The following is a 13,871-nucleotide window of genomic DNA, read 5'->3' on the forward strand; positions in this document are numbered from 1 at the left end:
GTGACTTGATACAACTAAGTAATGGCAGTAGTTTACGTAAATCTATCTTTCCACACAGCTACTGCCAAGCTAAAATGTCTCTGGGGATCTGTCCTGTCACACACAGTTCATGTTGACATTATTAATGACAACCATCATATGGACAAATGAGCCTTAAACACCATTAGAACGATGAGTAATTAAGCTTATATTGTGACAAATTTAAGCCTGTCTGTACTCTACCAGTAATAATTTCTCCCACATAAAATGTAGCAACGTAAATCACTCTATTAAACAGATGCTTTAATCTGTCTAAAGTGGGTCACCTCAAATGAAATATCTCTACAATAAAAGCCAGTTGTGGCGGTTATATTTCTCTCTAAACTGGCAGAGCCTTCTTCTGGAGGATTTAAGCTGGGTGTACTTTAGACAGGAGACAGAAATTAGATCCTAAAGAACAGAGGTTCATACAAATCACAAACCCAAATCCACGGATTTGCTGTTGACTTTTCAAATGCGGGGGCAAGACCTTGAGAAACTGTGATACATCTGCGGCTGCAGACATATCAATTCTCCGTTTTTAATGAACTGTAGATTTAATAAATGTAAAACAGTCAAACTAGAAGTAAGTGTTTTTGGACAGGCTGGATTTCATTGGTTCGTATGAGCCAGTGAGTCAGAAACTGAGATAACTGAAGATGAAATCTATTCCTCTCTTCAGTTATCCTATTGTGACCCAAGTAAAATGCTGCAGCTCTTTCCAAAGCACTGATCTGTAGCTAACTCAGGAGACCCTGTATGTGCATTATCAAAATATTACTATATTATTATCTTTTTCTGGGTGGTCTCTCTGCTAACTACATCAACTGTTTAGCATCAATGAACCCAATTCACCCTGGAAAAAGATACCTTTCCTAGTAGTTTAGTTGCTCCTTAAAATCAAACTGAAGGATGCTGACGTTATGATGGATATAAGCAATTCAAAGCTGCACTAACACTAAACATCTATATAGAAACACTATTCATCAAGCTCACACAGTCCAACTGAATTCTGTGAGACTGTTAGATTGTAAAAAGGTCCACATTCATTTAGAGACTTTCCAGCTGTTGGACTGAAAATCTGATACTGCAGTTACTTTGAGGAATGCAAATAAAAAGTTAAACTAATCCACAGTGTGTCTCTTGGTGAAACTGTACAGTTCAAAAAATGTTCATAGGAAGAGTGATCACAGGCCTACCAGAGTCCTGACTGGACTTGGACTCAGAGAGACTGACGGCAGAGGCGTCTCGGGACTGGTCAATCATGCCGATGTTTACTTTGTGCTTATAGGGATCGAGAGCTCCAAGAAGACCCAGAACACGTATGGCCTGTTAGAGACACAAAGTTAGTAGAATTTAGACTGAATTTTGTTTACTAACATGGCACAAGTTAATTTGACAGACTTTGTGACATAGCTTTGATTCGACTACCAATGTTTCAAATGATATGCAAGACTGTGGCCATTGAAAAACCTTTCTACAGCCTCCTCATATCTCTGGATCTCTGCTGAAGCAGCACATTTAGCTGCTTATTGGCAGAGATAGGATTATTTGGAGTGTGATAAAAGTGTGCATCAACAACAAAGATGAAGTGTATACTGAATGAGTGGTTTAAGAAGCTTCTGTTGTTGTAGCTTTGTTCAAGGTAAACGCCACATACATTGAGTAACAAAACGCTCTCTGTGCCTCAAATAATGTAAAAGAACAATCACAGCTCAAGAGTTGGGACAAACTACATGAATACTGTATGTACAGATGCAACTATAATTCACCAGTCACAGGCAACACATCTACACAGATCTTCATTTGTTTTGTGTTGACAGGTGTTGGCTTTTTTTAGTCACTAAATGCCAGAGCTGGGCTTGCATTGCTATCAAAGAACATAGGGAAGACAAAGGAAGAGGAGCCATGATAGAGACACGTATGCATACCTCTCTCCTAATGCCCTGGTTTTGTTCAGTCTTCAGGAAGTTAAGCAGCACTTCTAGAAGGGAAGGGTACTTGCGGTAGGGCTCCACCACATAGCCTGTACTTGCCACCTGCTGGCCCAGTGTCCACAGTGCCACCTGGTGCAAAGTCATAAGCAGATACCATCTCAACAAGGTCAATAAACAAGTCAGAGTTATAGATGAAACTGGATTTATTGTATAATGTTAATGAAGTTGCACTCAGTGTATAAATAAAGATGTAAATAAAAACATCTAAATATTACAAACAACTATTCATTTTGTCCACATACCTGCCGCTTGGCCAGGGAGGAGGAGTCTTGAAGCATGTCCATAATGATTGGAAAGAGCTCATCCATCCACTTCCTCATCTCAAGGCCACTCACCTGATGGGAGAGGCACAGTACCAATCAATTGGTATCTCTCAGAACTGTCAGCAGAATCTAAAATCTGGCATCATTTCATGGCAGTGTTTTAATTGTACCACTTCACATACATATTAGAGTGTTGTCAATAAGACTAAACTTCTTTATCTACTGTAATTTTGTTCCAACTCACCATTTATGATGGTGTGTGTGAAATTATTCTGAAGGCAAGTTTTTGTTTGAGGAAAATCCTAGTTATGTGTTGTTTTGACTCCCTTTGTGTCCCTAGGTAAAAACTACCAATTATCAAAATCACACATTTTCCAAATCTATACAAAGATGCCTTTTTTGAAAGCATTCTGTGTCTGTTATCTGTATTTCCTACGTTCTGCTGTGTCTTCTCTGTGTCTTGTTTCCTCGACAGCTGGGCATCTTCCTGCATTTGGTCTATCTGAGCATCACCTGCACTCTCTCTGAACTGCAAGGTCTGCCTGCCTTTAACTGTGCTTTTCTGACTCCTCTGTGGGGACCATTCGGCCACCTAGAAAGGGTGAAGCAAGGCAACATCCATAGGTGGGCTACTACCTTCCGCCTTTTGCCTCAGAAAAACACAAGCTCAGATTGTTTGCATTTAACCCTTCCGACAAAAGGCACATGTCATTTAAGTGTACATGGCATTGATTTCTTCTCATGATTTATTGAGTTTCAATAAGCAGCAGATGTAAACTCAGGATGAAATACACAGACAGGCAAATACCTTTGGCAAAACATAAATAAACAAATAAATAAATAAATGCAGTGTTACCTGAGCCAACTCCCCAATGGTTGCAAGGACACTAATGACCACTCCAGGGTTGGGGTCTGGATCTTTCAGCTTGAGAATGAGAGCCTGCAAAATTCAAAGCAAGGCAGTCAACCCACTGAACTGCAGTACTCTTCTCATGTTTTTCAATCAGAAAAATAAGGACTCATGGCAATGAGGCTGTAATAAACTTGAGCTTTTACTCATTCAGAAAGTCTACTGGGTGCATATTCTCCTCTGAGGCCACAGTCTGTTTTACATTCATATACCAATACATCTTCTCAGTGCAGAACTTGCAGACGTGTACCTTGAGGATGGGTTCCATATAAGGCCGTATGAGACGGGGGGCGTTGGAGACCAGATGACCGAGCATACGAGCACTCTGCTCTTTGTTCCTGCCGACACCGCTGTGCTCCAGTTCTGTTAAGATCTGCAACAAAATGCAAAGCAGAATTTGTATAACCAAGTCTTTATTCTTCGTCTGGAATAAATCTCATAAAGGTTAAGTAATGGTGATTTTATCAGAGCAAGGTCTTCTTGTCTTTGCACATGCCGACTGAGGCCTTTCTGTATGGAGTTTGCATGTTCTCCCTGTGTCTGTGTGGGTTCTCTCAGGGTACTCCCTCCATCCATGCCCGTTAGATTAATTGGTGATTCTTAATAGGCCGTAGGTGTGAGTGACAGTGTGAATGGTTGTCTGTCTCTCTGTGTTAGCCTTGTGATAGACTGGAGACCTGTCCAGGGTGTACCCCGCCTCTCACCTGATGACAGCTGGGATAGGCTCCAGTCCCCCCATGACTCTCCCGAGGACAAGCGGTTACAGAAAATGAATGAATGAATGAACAATCTTTACACAATGCCACGGACTTTGTTGCCCTCTAAAGGCTTCCATGTGAAACTGCACACAACAGGCAATCTTTTCAAGGAGAACAAATAGTGTATAGTGTACAAAGAGTGTACATTGGAAAATCCTGTATGTATACAGACACCTCATTTGTAAATGAGAAGTTTCAGCTTCTTATTTTCAGTCAAGAATTCTACGCACCTTTTAAGCGTCCTGAGTATGACAATGGCAGTTGTAACCATTAAAATTGAATCTACAAAAAAAATGAACGGGCCTGAACATATGCTAAACACTGTATGTATCACAGCACCACATGGTGGTAAAACATCTACTGTATTTTTTATTTTGTCTCAATTTAAAGGAATATAATAAGTATAAACCATATTTCTGCATAAATTAAAGCAATAATTTCAGCAACATATTATACAGATCTTCAAGAGCCCCTTGAATATGTTTTGGAAGGCAGGTCATAAGGTTTGGAAAAATTAAATACACATTTTTCACAGTCGACGTTGTCAAAGCAGGAAAAGAAAGTGTGTTTATTAATAAGAAGTGCATTCCATTTAGTTGAGCTAGAGCCTGGATTCTGCAGTTGTGTATGAACTTTAAAAATGCCAAAAAAAGAGCAAAGACTGTCTGAATGTATTCTGCTGAGTAATTGAAATCTAAACTTAGTGGGTGACACAATCCATGTAGGACCTTCAGCACAATAAATCACTGGACTCATAGTGCGCCATCTGTTGTGCCTCTCCTACCTGAATGAGCATCTTGCGAAGGAAGGGCATGACAAAGGCAGGGTTCATGCTGCTGAGGCGGCCAATTGTGCAGATTGCCAGCTCCCTGATCTCAAACACCTCATCGTTCAGCGCTACAAAAAGCGCCTGCAAGTTCTCAGCCTGGGCGAGGTGAGCATCGAAACGCTCATCAAGAGACGCCAGCACACAGTATCGGATATCTGGATCTACAAGGGGAAAACGGACAAGAAACACTGAGACATTTTGACTGTGAAAATAATTGTATTGCCTTTATTAACATGGGCCATGAAATCTGTAAACATTACTGCATTTTCATGCCACAAAACCACTAAAACAAACAATAAATCCACATAGTACTATATATTTTTACTTTCGTGTGTTACCTGGATCGGTGATGCCAACGACAAGAAGTTTGCTGAGAACATCCGCAACAACCTGTACAGCAGTCTGGCTGACAACATGGCCACTCATCAGGTGGATGGAGGGAGTAAGGAGGCGTGAACAGGTCCGAGCTGCCTCCATCCGGATTTCCTTGTGCTCACTGTTCAGGAAGTGATCCGCACAGTGGCGCACAAACTGTGTGAGGGAGTGTCCTGGTGACACACGTTAGGGTAAAAAAAGAATAATAGGTGAACTGTTTTTAACAGTGGCATTGCCGCCATTTCAGACAAAAACAAGCATGTTAGGGGTCTTTTTCATTCTCTCAAGACTTGCCTAAAGCTTCAGTTAACAATGACTTCATACATCATGCATTTATGAACCAGTTATATGTCTGAGGAAGCCTCCTCATCCAGACACAAACATTTGGTGGTGTAGTTTCAAAACTAAACAAAGAAAAACAAGTAAGCCATGTTCAAAAACTTAACAAAAAACTTTCTTTTCTCATGGAAATAACTATTCAGCCACATTATGTCATTAAAGCTTCTCTAAACCACACACCCACACAGCTGTTCACTAAATGATAACAAAGACAAGAATCTGATTTATAATTGTTTCAACACAGGTTGCTGTATACAGAGTGCAGCTGGGAAAGCCAGACAGCTTGGTGACAAATTGAATAGGACTTATTTTCATCCATCTCCAACAGCTGGACACACTCATCAATAACTGCTTCAGCCTATTCTGAAGTTCACTTTCTTTTGAACAAAGTTTTCTTCACGTCTGGTGGTTCCAGTATTATGCGTCATGGTTTAAGCCTTCAGACTGAAAACATTTATTTTCAACATCACTGATTGTGTAATGCTTAGGCAGCAAAACACACAATACAGTCATTTATTTCTAGAATGGTATCGTCACGGCTGGTATGTTTCCTCTATCGACAAAACCAAAATTATCAACACAAGTGTGATTAATTAATTGTGTCAGGTGCATTCGAACAGCACATGATAATATACACTGCCTGGCCAAAAAAAAAAGGTCACACACTCTAATATTCCGTTTGACCGCCTTTAACTTTGCTTAGAGCACGTATTCACTGTTGCATTGTTTCGATAAGTTTCTGCAATGTCACCAGATTTATTTCCATCCAGTGTTGCATTCATTTTTCACCAAGATCTTATATTGATGATGGGAGAGTCTGACCTCTGCACAAAGATTCTCAATAGGGTTAAGGTCTGGACTCTGTGGTGGCCAATCCATGTGTGAAAATGATGTCTCATGCTCCCTGAACCACTCTTTCTCAATTTGAGCCCCATGAATCCTGGCATCGTCATCTTGGAATATACCCGTGCCATCAGGGAAGAAAAAATCCATTGATGGAATAACCTGATCATTCAGTATATTCAGGTAGTCAGCTGACCTCATTCTTTGGACACATAATGTTGCTGAACCTAGACCTGACCAACTGCAGCAACCCCAGATCATAGCACTGCCCCCACAGACTTGTACAGTAGGCACTAGGCATGATGGGTGCATCACTTCATCTGCCTCTCTTCTTACCCTGATGTACCCATCACTCTAGAACAGGGTAAATCTGGACTCATCAGACCACATGACCTTCTTCCATTGCTCCAGAGTCCAATCTTTATGCTCCCTAGCAAATTGAAGCCTTTCTTTCTGATTAGCCGCACTAATTAGTGGTTTTCTTAAGGCTACACAGCTGTTCAGTCCCAATCCCTTGAGTTCCCTTCACATTGTACGTGTGGAAATGTTCTTACTGTCACCATTAAACATAGCCCTGAGTTCTACTGTTGTTTTTCTTCGATTTGATTTCACCAAACGTTTAAGTGATCGCTGATCTCGATCAATCAGGATTTTTTTTCCAACCACATTTCTACCTCGAAGACGATGGTTACCCACTATCCTTCCAGTTTTTAATAATGCGTTGGACAGTTTTAAACCCAATTTCAGTAGTTTCTTCAATCTCCTTAGACGTTTTCTCTGCTTGATGCATGCCAATGATTTGATTTCTCAAACAGACTAACATCTTTTCCACAACCACGATGTGTCTTTCAACATGGTTGTTTAAGAAATGAGAAGCTGCTCATTACATCAGTTGGGTTTAAATAACTTGTTGCCAGCTGAAAGATAATCGCCCATGCAGTAATTAGGACCTATTTGCTTAGTTAAATCCAGGTGGTGACTCTTTCTTTTGGCCAGGTTTGGCCTTATGCTTTTTTAAGGTTCTTACCCTCAAATTCAAAGCTTCCCAGGGTTCGCAAGGCTAGGGTGATGCTGCCGACGTCACTGGCCTCTGGAATGTTGGTGAGGCTTGGCGAGGCCAACTGGTGAGCCAGCCCTTTGGGCATGCCGGGGTGACGCAGAGGCTTGTGCATTAACACCAAGGAGAGCATCTTCAGCAAACCGTCCTGGATGTCCTTCTTCAGCTGGGGGATTTGACGGCTCAGGTCATACAGCACCGCTGTAAGTGCAGGACTAGACCAAAAACAGGGGATGAGGGGATGTTTTTCTTGTGCAAACCCGGATAAAAGAATCATAGTGTAGATCAGACTCTGAAATGCCAGCCACTGCCATGTCTGTCCTACCTGAGACCCACAGCCAACATAGGCTCCAGCAGCTCCTTGATGTCTGGCTGGATGCTGGGACCCATGGCTCTGGAAAGCATGCTTATACAGGTGAACACTGTGGCATCCACCTGCATGGTCTTCTGCCTCCTGCAAACATAGAGGACCAGAATGTGAAACTGGGAGTGGATTTAGTTTTTAGCCTTGAAAACTGACATGGCTCTCATCTGACACAGTACTACAAAAACTACAAAACTAGAGTGACTCTTACAACAGGACATGGTACATGCTAAAACAAATGATATCTGAACATAAAGATATACAACAAACTGTTCACAGTTACTAACTTGTGTGCAAAATCCTTGGGTGGTAGAGCAGCCTTGATGATCTCAAGGATCTTTGTGAGGTACGGCTGGATTTCTGCCCTGACAGCCACGACCAGCAAGCCCAGAGCCTGAAAAGCTGCCGTCCTCTCCTTCTCCTTCTTCAGACAGCCCAGCAGGTAACCCATGGTGTCTGACAAGTACTGGTCTGTGCAGTGGATGGACAAGCAAAATGCACAAGATTCAATACAGATACAGGACTCTATACACAGTCACTCAACTGACAGGACAGAAACTCTAAACAGTTATTACGACATAGCCCATCAGCATCACCACAGGGGAAACCAAAATGTATTGCCATGATCTCTATAACCATATAAAAGTCAAATAACACATGGCAGCAAGTATCTGCATCAAAACGGCATTTTGAACTAAGCTTTGGATTTCATTCAAATATTAACTTGTCCCACCTGTAAAGGTGTGAGGCTGGAAGGCAGCCAAGCGTGGAAGCAGGTTGAGGATGGTCATCTGGATCAGAGGGTTCTTACTGGCCTTGTATTTCAGTACCCACCGACACACCTGGACAGAGCAAATATTCAAAACCTTAGTCAACTATGTTTTTATCTGGTGCTCTGAACAGCAATGCCTTGAGTTGTTGACCCAAGTTTCATCTTATTTATAAAAACAAGACACACCACAGCAGCACACCGTCTCGCTCACAGTTGGAATATTTTACAATATATACAACAATATGATCTGTTGAGCCTTCTCTGTGTGGTGTGGCATCCTGCATGTATATGGCATGCAATAAACAGCAGTTGCGTATGTGTATTTACACAGATCAGCCACAGCATTAAAACCACCATCTTTATATTGCCTAGATCTCACTAGTGCCTCCAGAACATTGACAGAACATCCACTGGGAAACAGACACGGGTGTTTTGAGAGTATCCTGTGGGCTCTGGCACCCGGACATTAGTAGTGGTAGACTATGGGTCCCATCACAGCTTTTTTTTTTTTCTTGGTTTTTTGAGTTGTTCCTAGAAGCAGCTTTTGTTGTGTGGCAGACCGCATTGTACTGCTGTCATGGAGTGTTGATATGGGGTGAGGTTGTTTAGTCAGTAACAACGTCCAAGTGTGAGGTACCTGTCTAATACCAGAACCAAAAGTTTCCCAGCAGAAAGTTGCATTGTGATAAAATGATCAATGTCATTCACTTTTGTTGCTGGTTGATGTATATAGAGGCTTCCTTAGGTGATCACAGGAATAAGTTCAGTTTGATTGAAAACAAAAACACATTAACATTCAAGTTAGTTACAATACTGAAAACATGAATTGACCCACTTCATGAACTATGGATGAGAGAAAACTCCTGAACAAATCTAAGTGGGAAGGGATATTTCCAAAAGAGCTAAAAAGAGCGCTGGTTCCAAAATGAGAATAAAGTCCAGAGATGCAATCTTGAAGCAATCATTCTATCTTAGACACAATTGAATAATCAGGAGCAGTTAAAGTCCTGGGAGCTGCAATTTGGAACTAGAGCTTATTTCTCATTACATCCAATTTTCCAGTGTTCCTGGCAGGCAGTACAGTCCAGATCTTTGATGTACAATAATAATAATAATAACAATACTACCAGTTTCTATCCCTTGCTGCATTCTAGTGAAAGGAATACCTCTACTGTAAAATCTACCTGGTCAAATCGCTCTTCCATCAGCTCACGGCAGTATCGGCTCTCCACCAGTGAGCTCTTGGCAGGTGCTGGTGCGGTCCCAAAGCTGAGAAAGCCCTGAGGCGTGCTGTAGCCCAGTAAACCCAGGAGAGCATTGGACTGCTGTGGCTGCACCGACTGGAAGCTGGTGAAGGGGGTGATGTGACGGGGCTTGGTCCCAAATCCCATCAGCTCTTTGCAGTATTTATCATGGACCAGCTGCTGCTGTGTGATCTCCTCCATCTCCTCACGCATACGCTAGTGACAGAGAAAATAGTGAGCAGCATGTTTTGCTTCTGGATGTGAAAATGTGTCCACAGTGATATCAGGACTCACCTCTCCCTCCATGCTGCTGATGCGAACCAGCTCGTTCAGGATCAGAAGAGCACCGTGGACCCTGTCGTCACGATTCATCCCTTTCTCTTTGGCTAAAGTCTCATCAAAGCCTTTCTCTGCTTCCTCGAAGGTTTGCTGTTATAGAAAACACAAACAGTCATGTTGTCTATTTCAAGAATCTAAGTTCTCCCCTGACTCAGGATTCAGACAAAGGTCTTACTTTGTACCACTGTGGTTTCTGCATTTCTTTGGTCTCCCTCTGAGTGGTGAGGATGAGACAGGCTCTCAGGGCAGACACAGCCCCTTCCCGGATGGCCTGCTTGGGGTCCCATACTGCGTAAAAGATGTTGTCAAAGAAGGGCTGCACTTGCTGAAAGAAAAAGGTGGGTGCACTCACAGCCAGCTCCCTTAACACCAACACCTGGAAGGGACAGATAAGCGCATTAATCCATCAGTTGTGCCAGTCATGTCTACCTTTCTGCAATTCAATACATGTCAAGTTTACATATTCAGATTAATAACTCAGCAGTTATCATGTTCTTCATGGTTCTAAAAATCAGGCCATAGAATTTATAAAATGTACAACTTATTTTGCCTGAAAAATGTAATCTCCGTTTTGTAATAAAATCATTCCAAAAAATGTTTATAGCCAGACTTTGTTGAAAATAAAACTTTGAGCTGTGAAATTAACACATTTCTAAGTTTAGTAACCAAATGCATGAAAATGACAATGGTGAAAATGGTTAGCGCAGTGTCTCAACGTCAACATGAACCGTCACAGAAATACAGTGAGAAGGTAATAAAAAAAAAGTAATAGGTTTTGATAAATTGTGCCAATAAAAGGACTTAAGAATTCTTTCTGTGATTATAATTACTCTTATAACTAGCACAAGCACATTAACATACAGTGCACAGTGTCTATGTGGGTTACACCATGCTCGCTTTGTACCCAACTGGGAAGATGTGTCACAGAAAAACTGGTCGGCTTTTATATTTTAGCGAAATTGAATCTGATCCTCACCCTTGTCAGAGAATAACTGCTGGTCCACAATAACATAAACAATTCCAAAAAAGTCCATATGTTTGCAGAAACTATAATCAACTAAAGCAATCATCAAACTAAAATCTAAAATTTCAGCTGAAAACAATCTGCAAAAACGGGGAAAGTGAGAGCGTAAATAGTATCTGATACTATGACAAACATAACCCAAAACTTTTTCTTAAAACACAAGTATGTGGTTTCTACCCAAGGAACACTAATGTCGTAGTAAGTGTATTGAAGCATTGTAAGGTGCACCATTATATGATTTAAATTCCAGTGTTTCAATGGGACCACCATAAGTAAAATTAACATCACTCAACACCCTCATATACATCCACCGTACATAAACACCACCAAGAAGTGGTGGTATTTGAACAACAAACACCGCAGCCTCTGTTGTCTGCTAGCGACTTACTGCAGCATGGCGCCTGCCTTCGTTTCTGTCAGCTCCCAGCCACTCCAGGGCCCTCTTCACCTCAAACTCAACATACTCAGCAGTGAAGGTATCTCCAGCCATAGACAGGTGGCCCATGGCTTTAGAGGCCATCTCCATGACCACTGGGTCACTGGAAGGGAGCAGGTTGCGCAGGTAGTTGGCAAATCGGCTGATCCTGGTGGCATTGCCGCCTTCGACTCCAATTAGACTCACTGGAAAAGACCACCACAGGAATATAATATTTTACACATGCAGAATTTCATGGGCAGTAACTTACCCTGAGCTAATTCCACAGTCTCTTACCCAAAATGCAATAGTAATCTTTATAATCTGACACATCATTGTTTTACCTATGGCGAGAATCCCTCCTTTCTTCTCATTCACATCAGAGCTGGATACCAGCTCAAATATGTGGTGGTTCAACTCATCGTAGAATGTAGTGGCTTCATCTTGGCTCAACTGAGGCACAAAAACAGCATCAGGAAAAACAGTAGGTTGGTGACAGACACACAAACAAAGCGAAAGTTTATATTATATGGTAAAATATTTCCTACTGTTGGTGCACATTTAATGTTACAACAAAACTCATGTGTAGATTCATGTCCACATCTGTGAACAACTGTACAGCTCTTGTGGGCAGCAACATTGATTTCTTTTACAAAGTGATTTCCTCATGACAGGTTTCTGTCGAGTGCATGAATATTTTTGGTTTGTTACCTCTCTGAGCTCCGTAGTCACATAGTGCTGCAAATCTTTGGCAGACTTTGCTCTGGTGTCTTCATTTCGACTCTTGAGCCCACTGACAAACTGTTGCAGCACAGTGGCTGTGCCTGACATGATCACCATGGCCTAACCTGCCAGCAAACTCAAATTAATATTCATTCACTACATCATTCTGGGTAACAAAAACAGTCATCACATACATTACTTACATGTATAAATACCACACTTGAAGAGAAAGCGTATTTGTACAGGGCTAACAACACACCAGGTTAATGTTGTTGTTAACTGACGTTTTAGCTAGCAAGCTAACGTGTCTGGTTAGCTAATGAAACAAGCAGCTACCACTGCTAGTTACAGATCATGTCTACGCTATAACTACACAACACTTTACATCTCTATTGCAAAACTGACACCGTGAAAAGAGTGTGTGTCAGACACAAGCGAGTTCAGAGCCTCATGTGTGTACCTTGCCTGTTTTGGTTAGCTAATGCTAGCTAGTGCTAACGTTAAGCTACGGTAGCAAGCCATTAGCAAGGGAGGAAAGTTCATTTGTGTCACTTACGTGTTTGTATTAATATCTCGGCCACCTAACTGCAATTCCGCTTTTGCAGAAATCACATTGTATTACAGCGGGGCTAGCACAGCGCAAGGTTGGCTAGCTGAGATACTGTATGTCCTAATGAGTTGCACCGACTCCAGCAGGGAACACAACAACACTCATGAGCGTTCGGTTGCGCAGCTGTTTGCGCAGAAGTCAACGCATCTCACATGTAGCAGCGACCATACTAGAGGCCAGGAGGTTAGCGCTTTAGTATTTACTGTACGTTTGAAACTTTACATTCTCTGTCCTTCCACGCGCATTCGTAAATTTGTATCTTTGTACACTGCATGTTTAAGTTTGTAGTTCATAGATGTTACACGCAGGCCCTACACTACATGTGCAGTGGCATGCAGAAGTTTGGGCACCCACATTTTATATCACTGTAGTAGTAGTTTAGGTAGTAGATGACAATTAGGCATAAACAGGCATAACGTTTAAAATTAACATTATTTTCAAAGGATTAGTTTCATTTTTGTTTTCAACAATTTCACAGTATAATAAAAAAATAAATACAAGGAGCATATTTTGGGTGAGACATTCGCTATTATTTTTACCAGACCTTAATCAGCATTTCAAGGCTACCACTGGGAAAGACCAAGTGGCAAGCTTACAGTCAATGGGAAAGACTAGGCAAATACCAAAGATTTATCAATATTCTGACTCATCAAGCCTTGGCCCAACAGTCAACAGTCATGGGCTCCTCTAAGCAGCTGCCTGGCTTTCACAGTGTGCAGGAGACAGCTCTGGTAGCCTTTTTCTTGGTTCAGAAACTAATGAATGAATGGCAGGGTAAAGAATGAGAGGGGGTCAAATTGAGGTCGGGAAGACAAAGACAACTTTTCAAGAGAACTGCTCACAGGATTGCTAGGAAGGCCAATTAAAAACTTAGTTTGACTGCTAAAGGCCTTAAGTAAGATTCGCTAGACTCTGGAGCAGTGTTGCACTGTTCTATTGTGCAGTGACACCTGCAAGAACTAGAGACCATTTAAATAGTGGACATCGCCCA

At 41.7% G+C, this 13,871-nt stretch overlaps 1 protein-coding gene across 2 annotated transcripts in view; it reads right to left on the reverse strand.

Annotated features, from left to right (window-relative positions):
• mtor (mechanistic target of rapamycin kinase) overlaps positions 1–13,275 on the reverse strand; it is an 85,909-nt gene extending 72,634 nt beyond the window's left edge. The window contains exons 1-18 of one of the 2 annotated variants that reach the window (XM_084553183.1): positions 12,827–13,275; positions 12,259–12,395; positions 11,892–12,000; positions 11,521–11,753; positions 10,284–10,484; positions 10,064–10,198; positions 9,710–9,985; positions 8,487–8,595; positions 8,041–8,224; positions 7,715–7,843; positions 7,360–7,604; positions 5,114–5,323; positions 4,731–4,936; positions 3,439–3,561; positions 3,135–3,218; positions 2,258–2,350; positions 1,950–2,084; positions 1,218–1,347 (exon numbers count right to left, since the gene is read on the reverse strand). In XM_084553183.1, coding sequence (XP_084409309.1) covers positions 1,218–1,347; positions 1,950–2,084; positions 2,258–2,350; positions 3,135–3,218; positions 3,439–3,561; positions 4,731–4,936; positions 5,114–5,323; positions 7,360–7,604; positions 7,715–7,843; positions 8,041–8,224; positions 8,487–8,595; positions 9,710–9,985; positions 10,064–10,198; positions 10,284–10,484; positions 11,521–11,753; positions 11,892–12,000; positions 12,259–12,387 — 2,731 coding nt within the window. In that variant the 5' untranslated portion in view covers positions 12,388–12,395; positions 12,827–13,275. Of the gene's footprint in view, positions 1–1,217; positions 1,348–1,949; positions 2,085–2,257; positions 2,351–3,134; positions 3,219–3,438; positions 3,562–4,730; positions 4,937–5,113; positions 5,324–7,359; positions 7,605–7,714; positions 7,844–8,040; positions 8,225–8,486; positions 8,596–9,709; positions 9,986–10,063; positions 10,199–10,283; positions 10,485–11,520; positions 11,754–11,891; positions 12,001–12,258; positions 12,772–12,826 lie in introns of those variants that run through there. The other variant, XM_084553184.1, reaches the window with a different exon arrangement.
• Between the last annotated feature and the right edge of the window lie 596 nt (positions 13,276–13,871).

This window comes from Chelon labrosus, assembly GCF_963514085.1.
Source record: "Chelon labrosus genome assembly, chromosome: 10".
Lineage (NCBI taxonomy): Eukaryota > Metazoa > Chordata > Actinopteri > Mugiliformes > Mugilidae > Chelon > Chelon labrosus.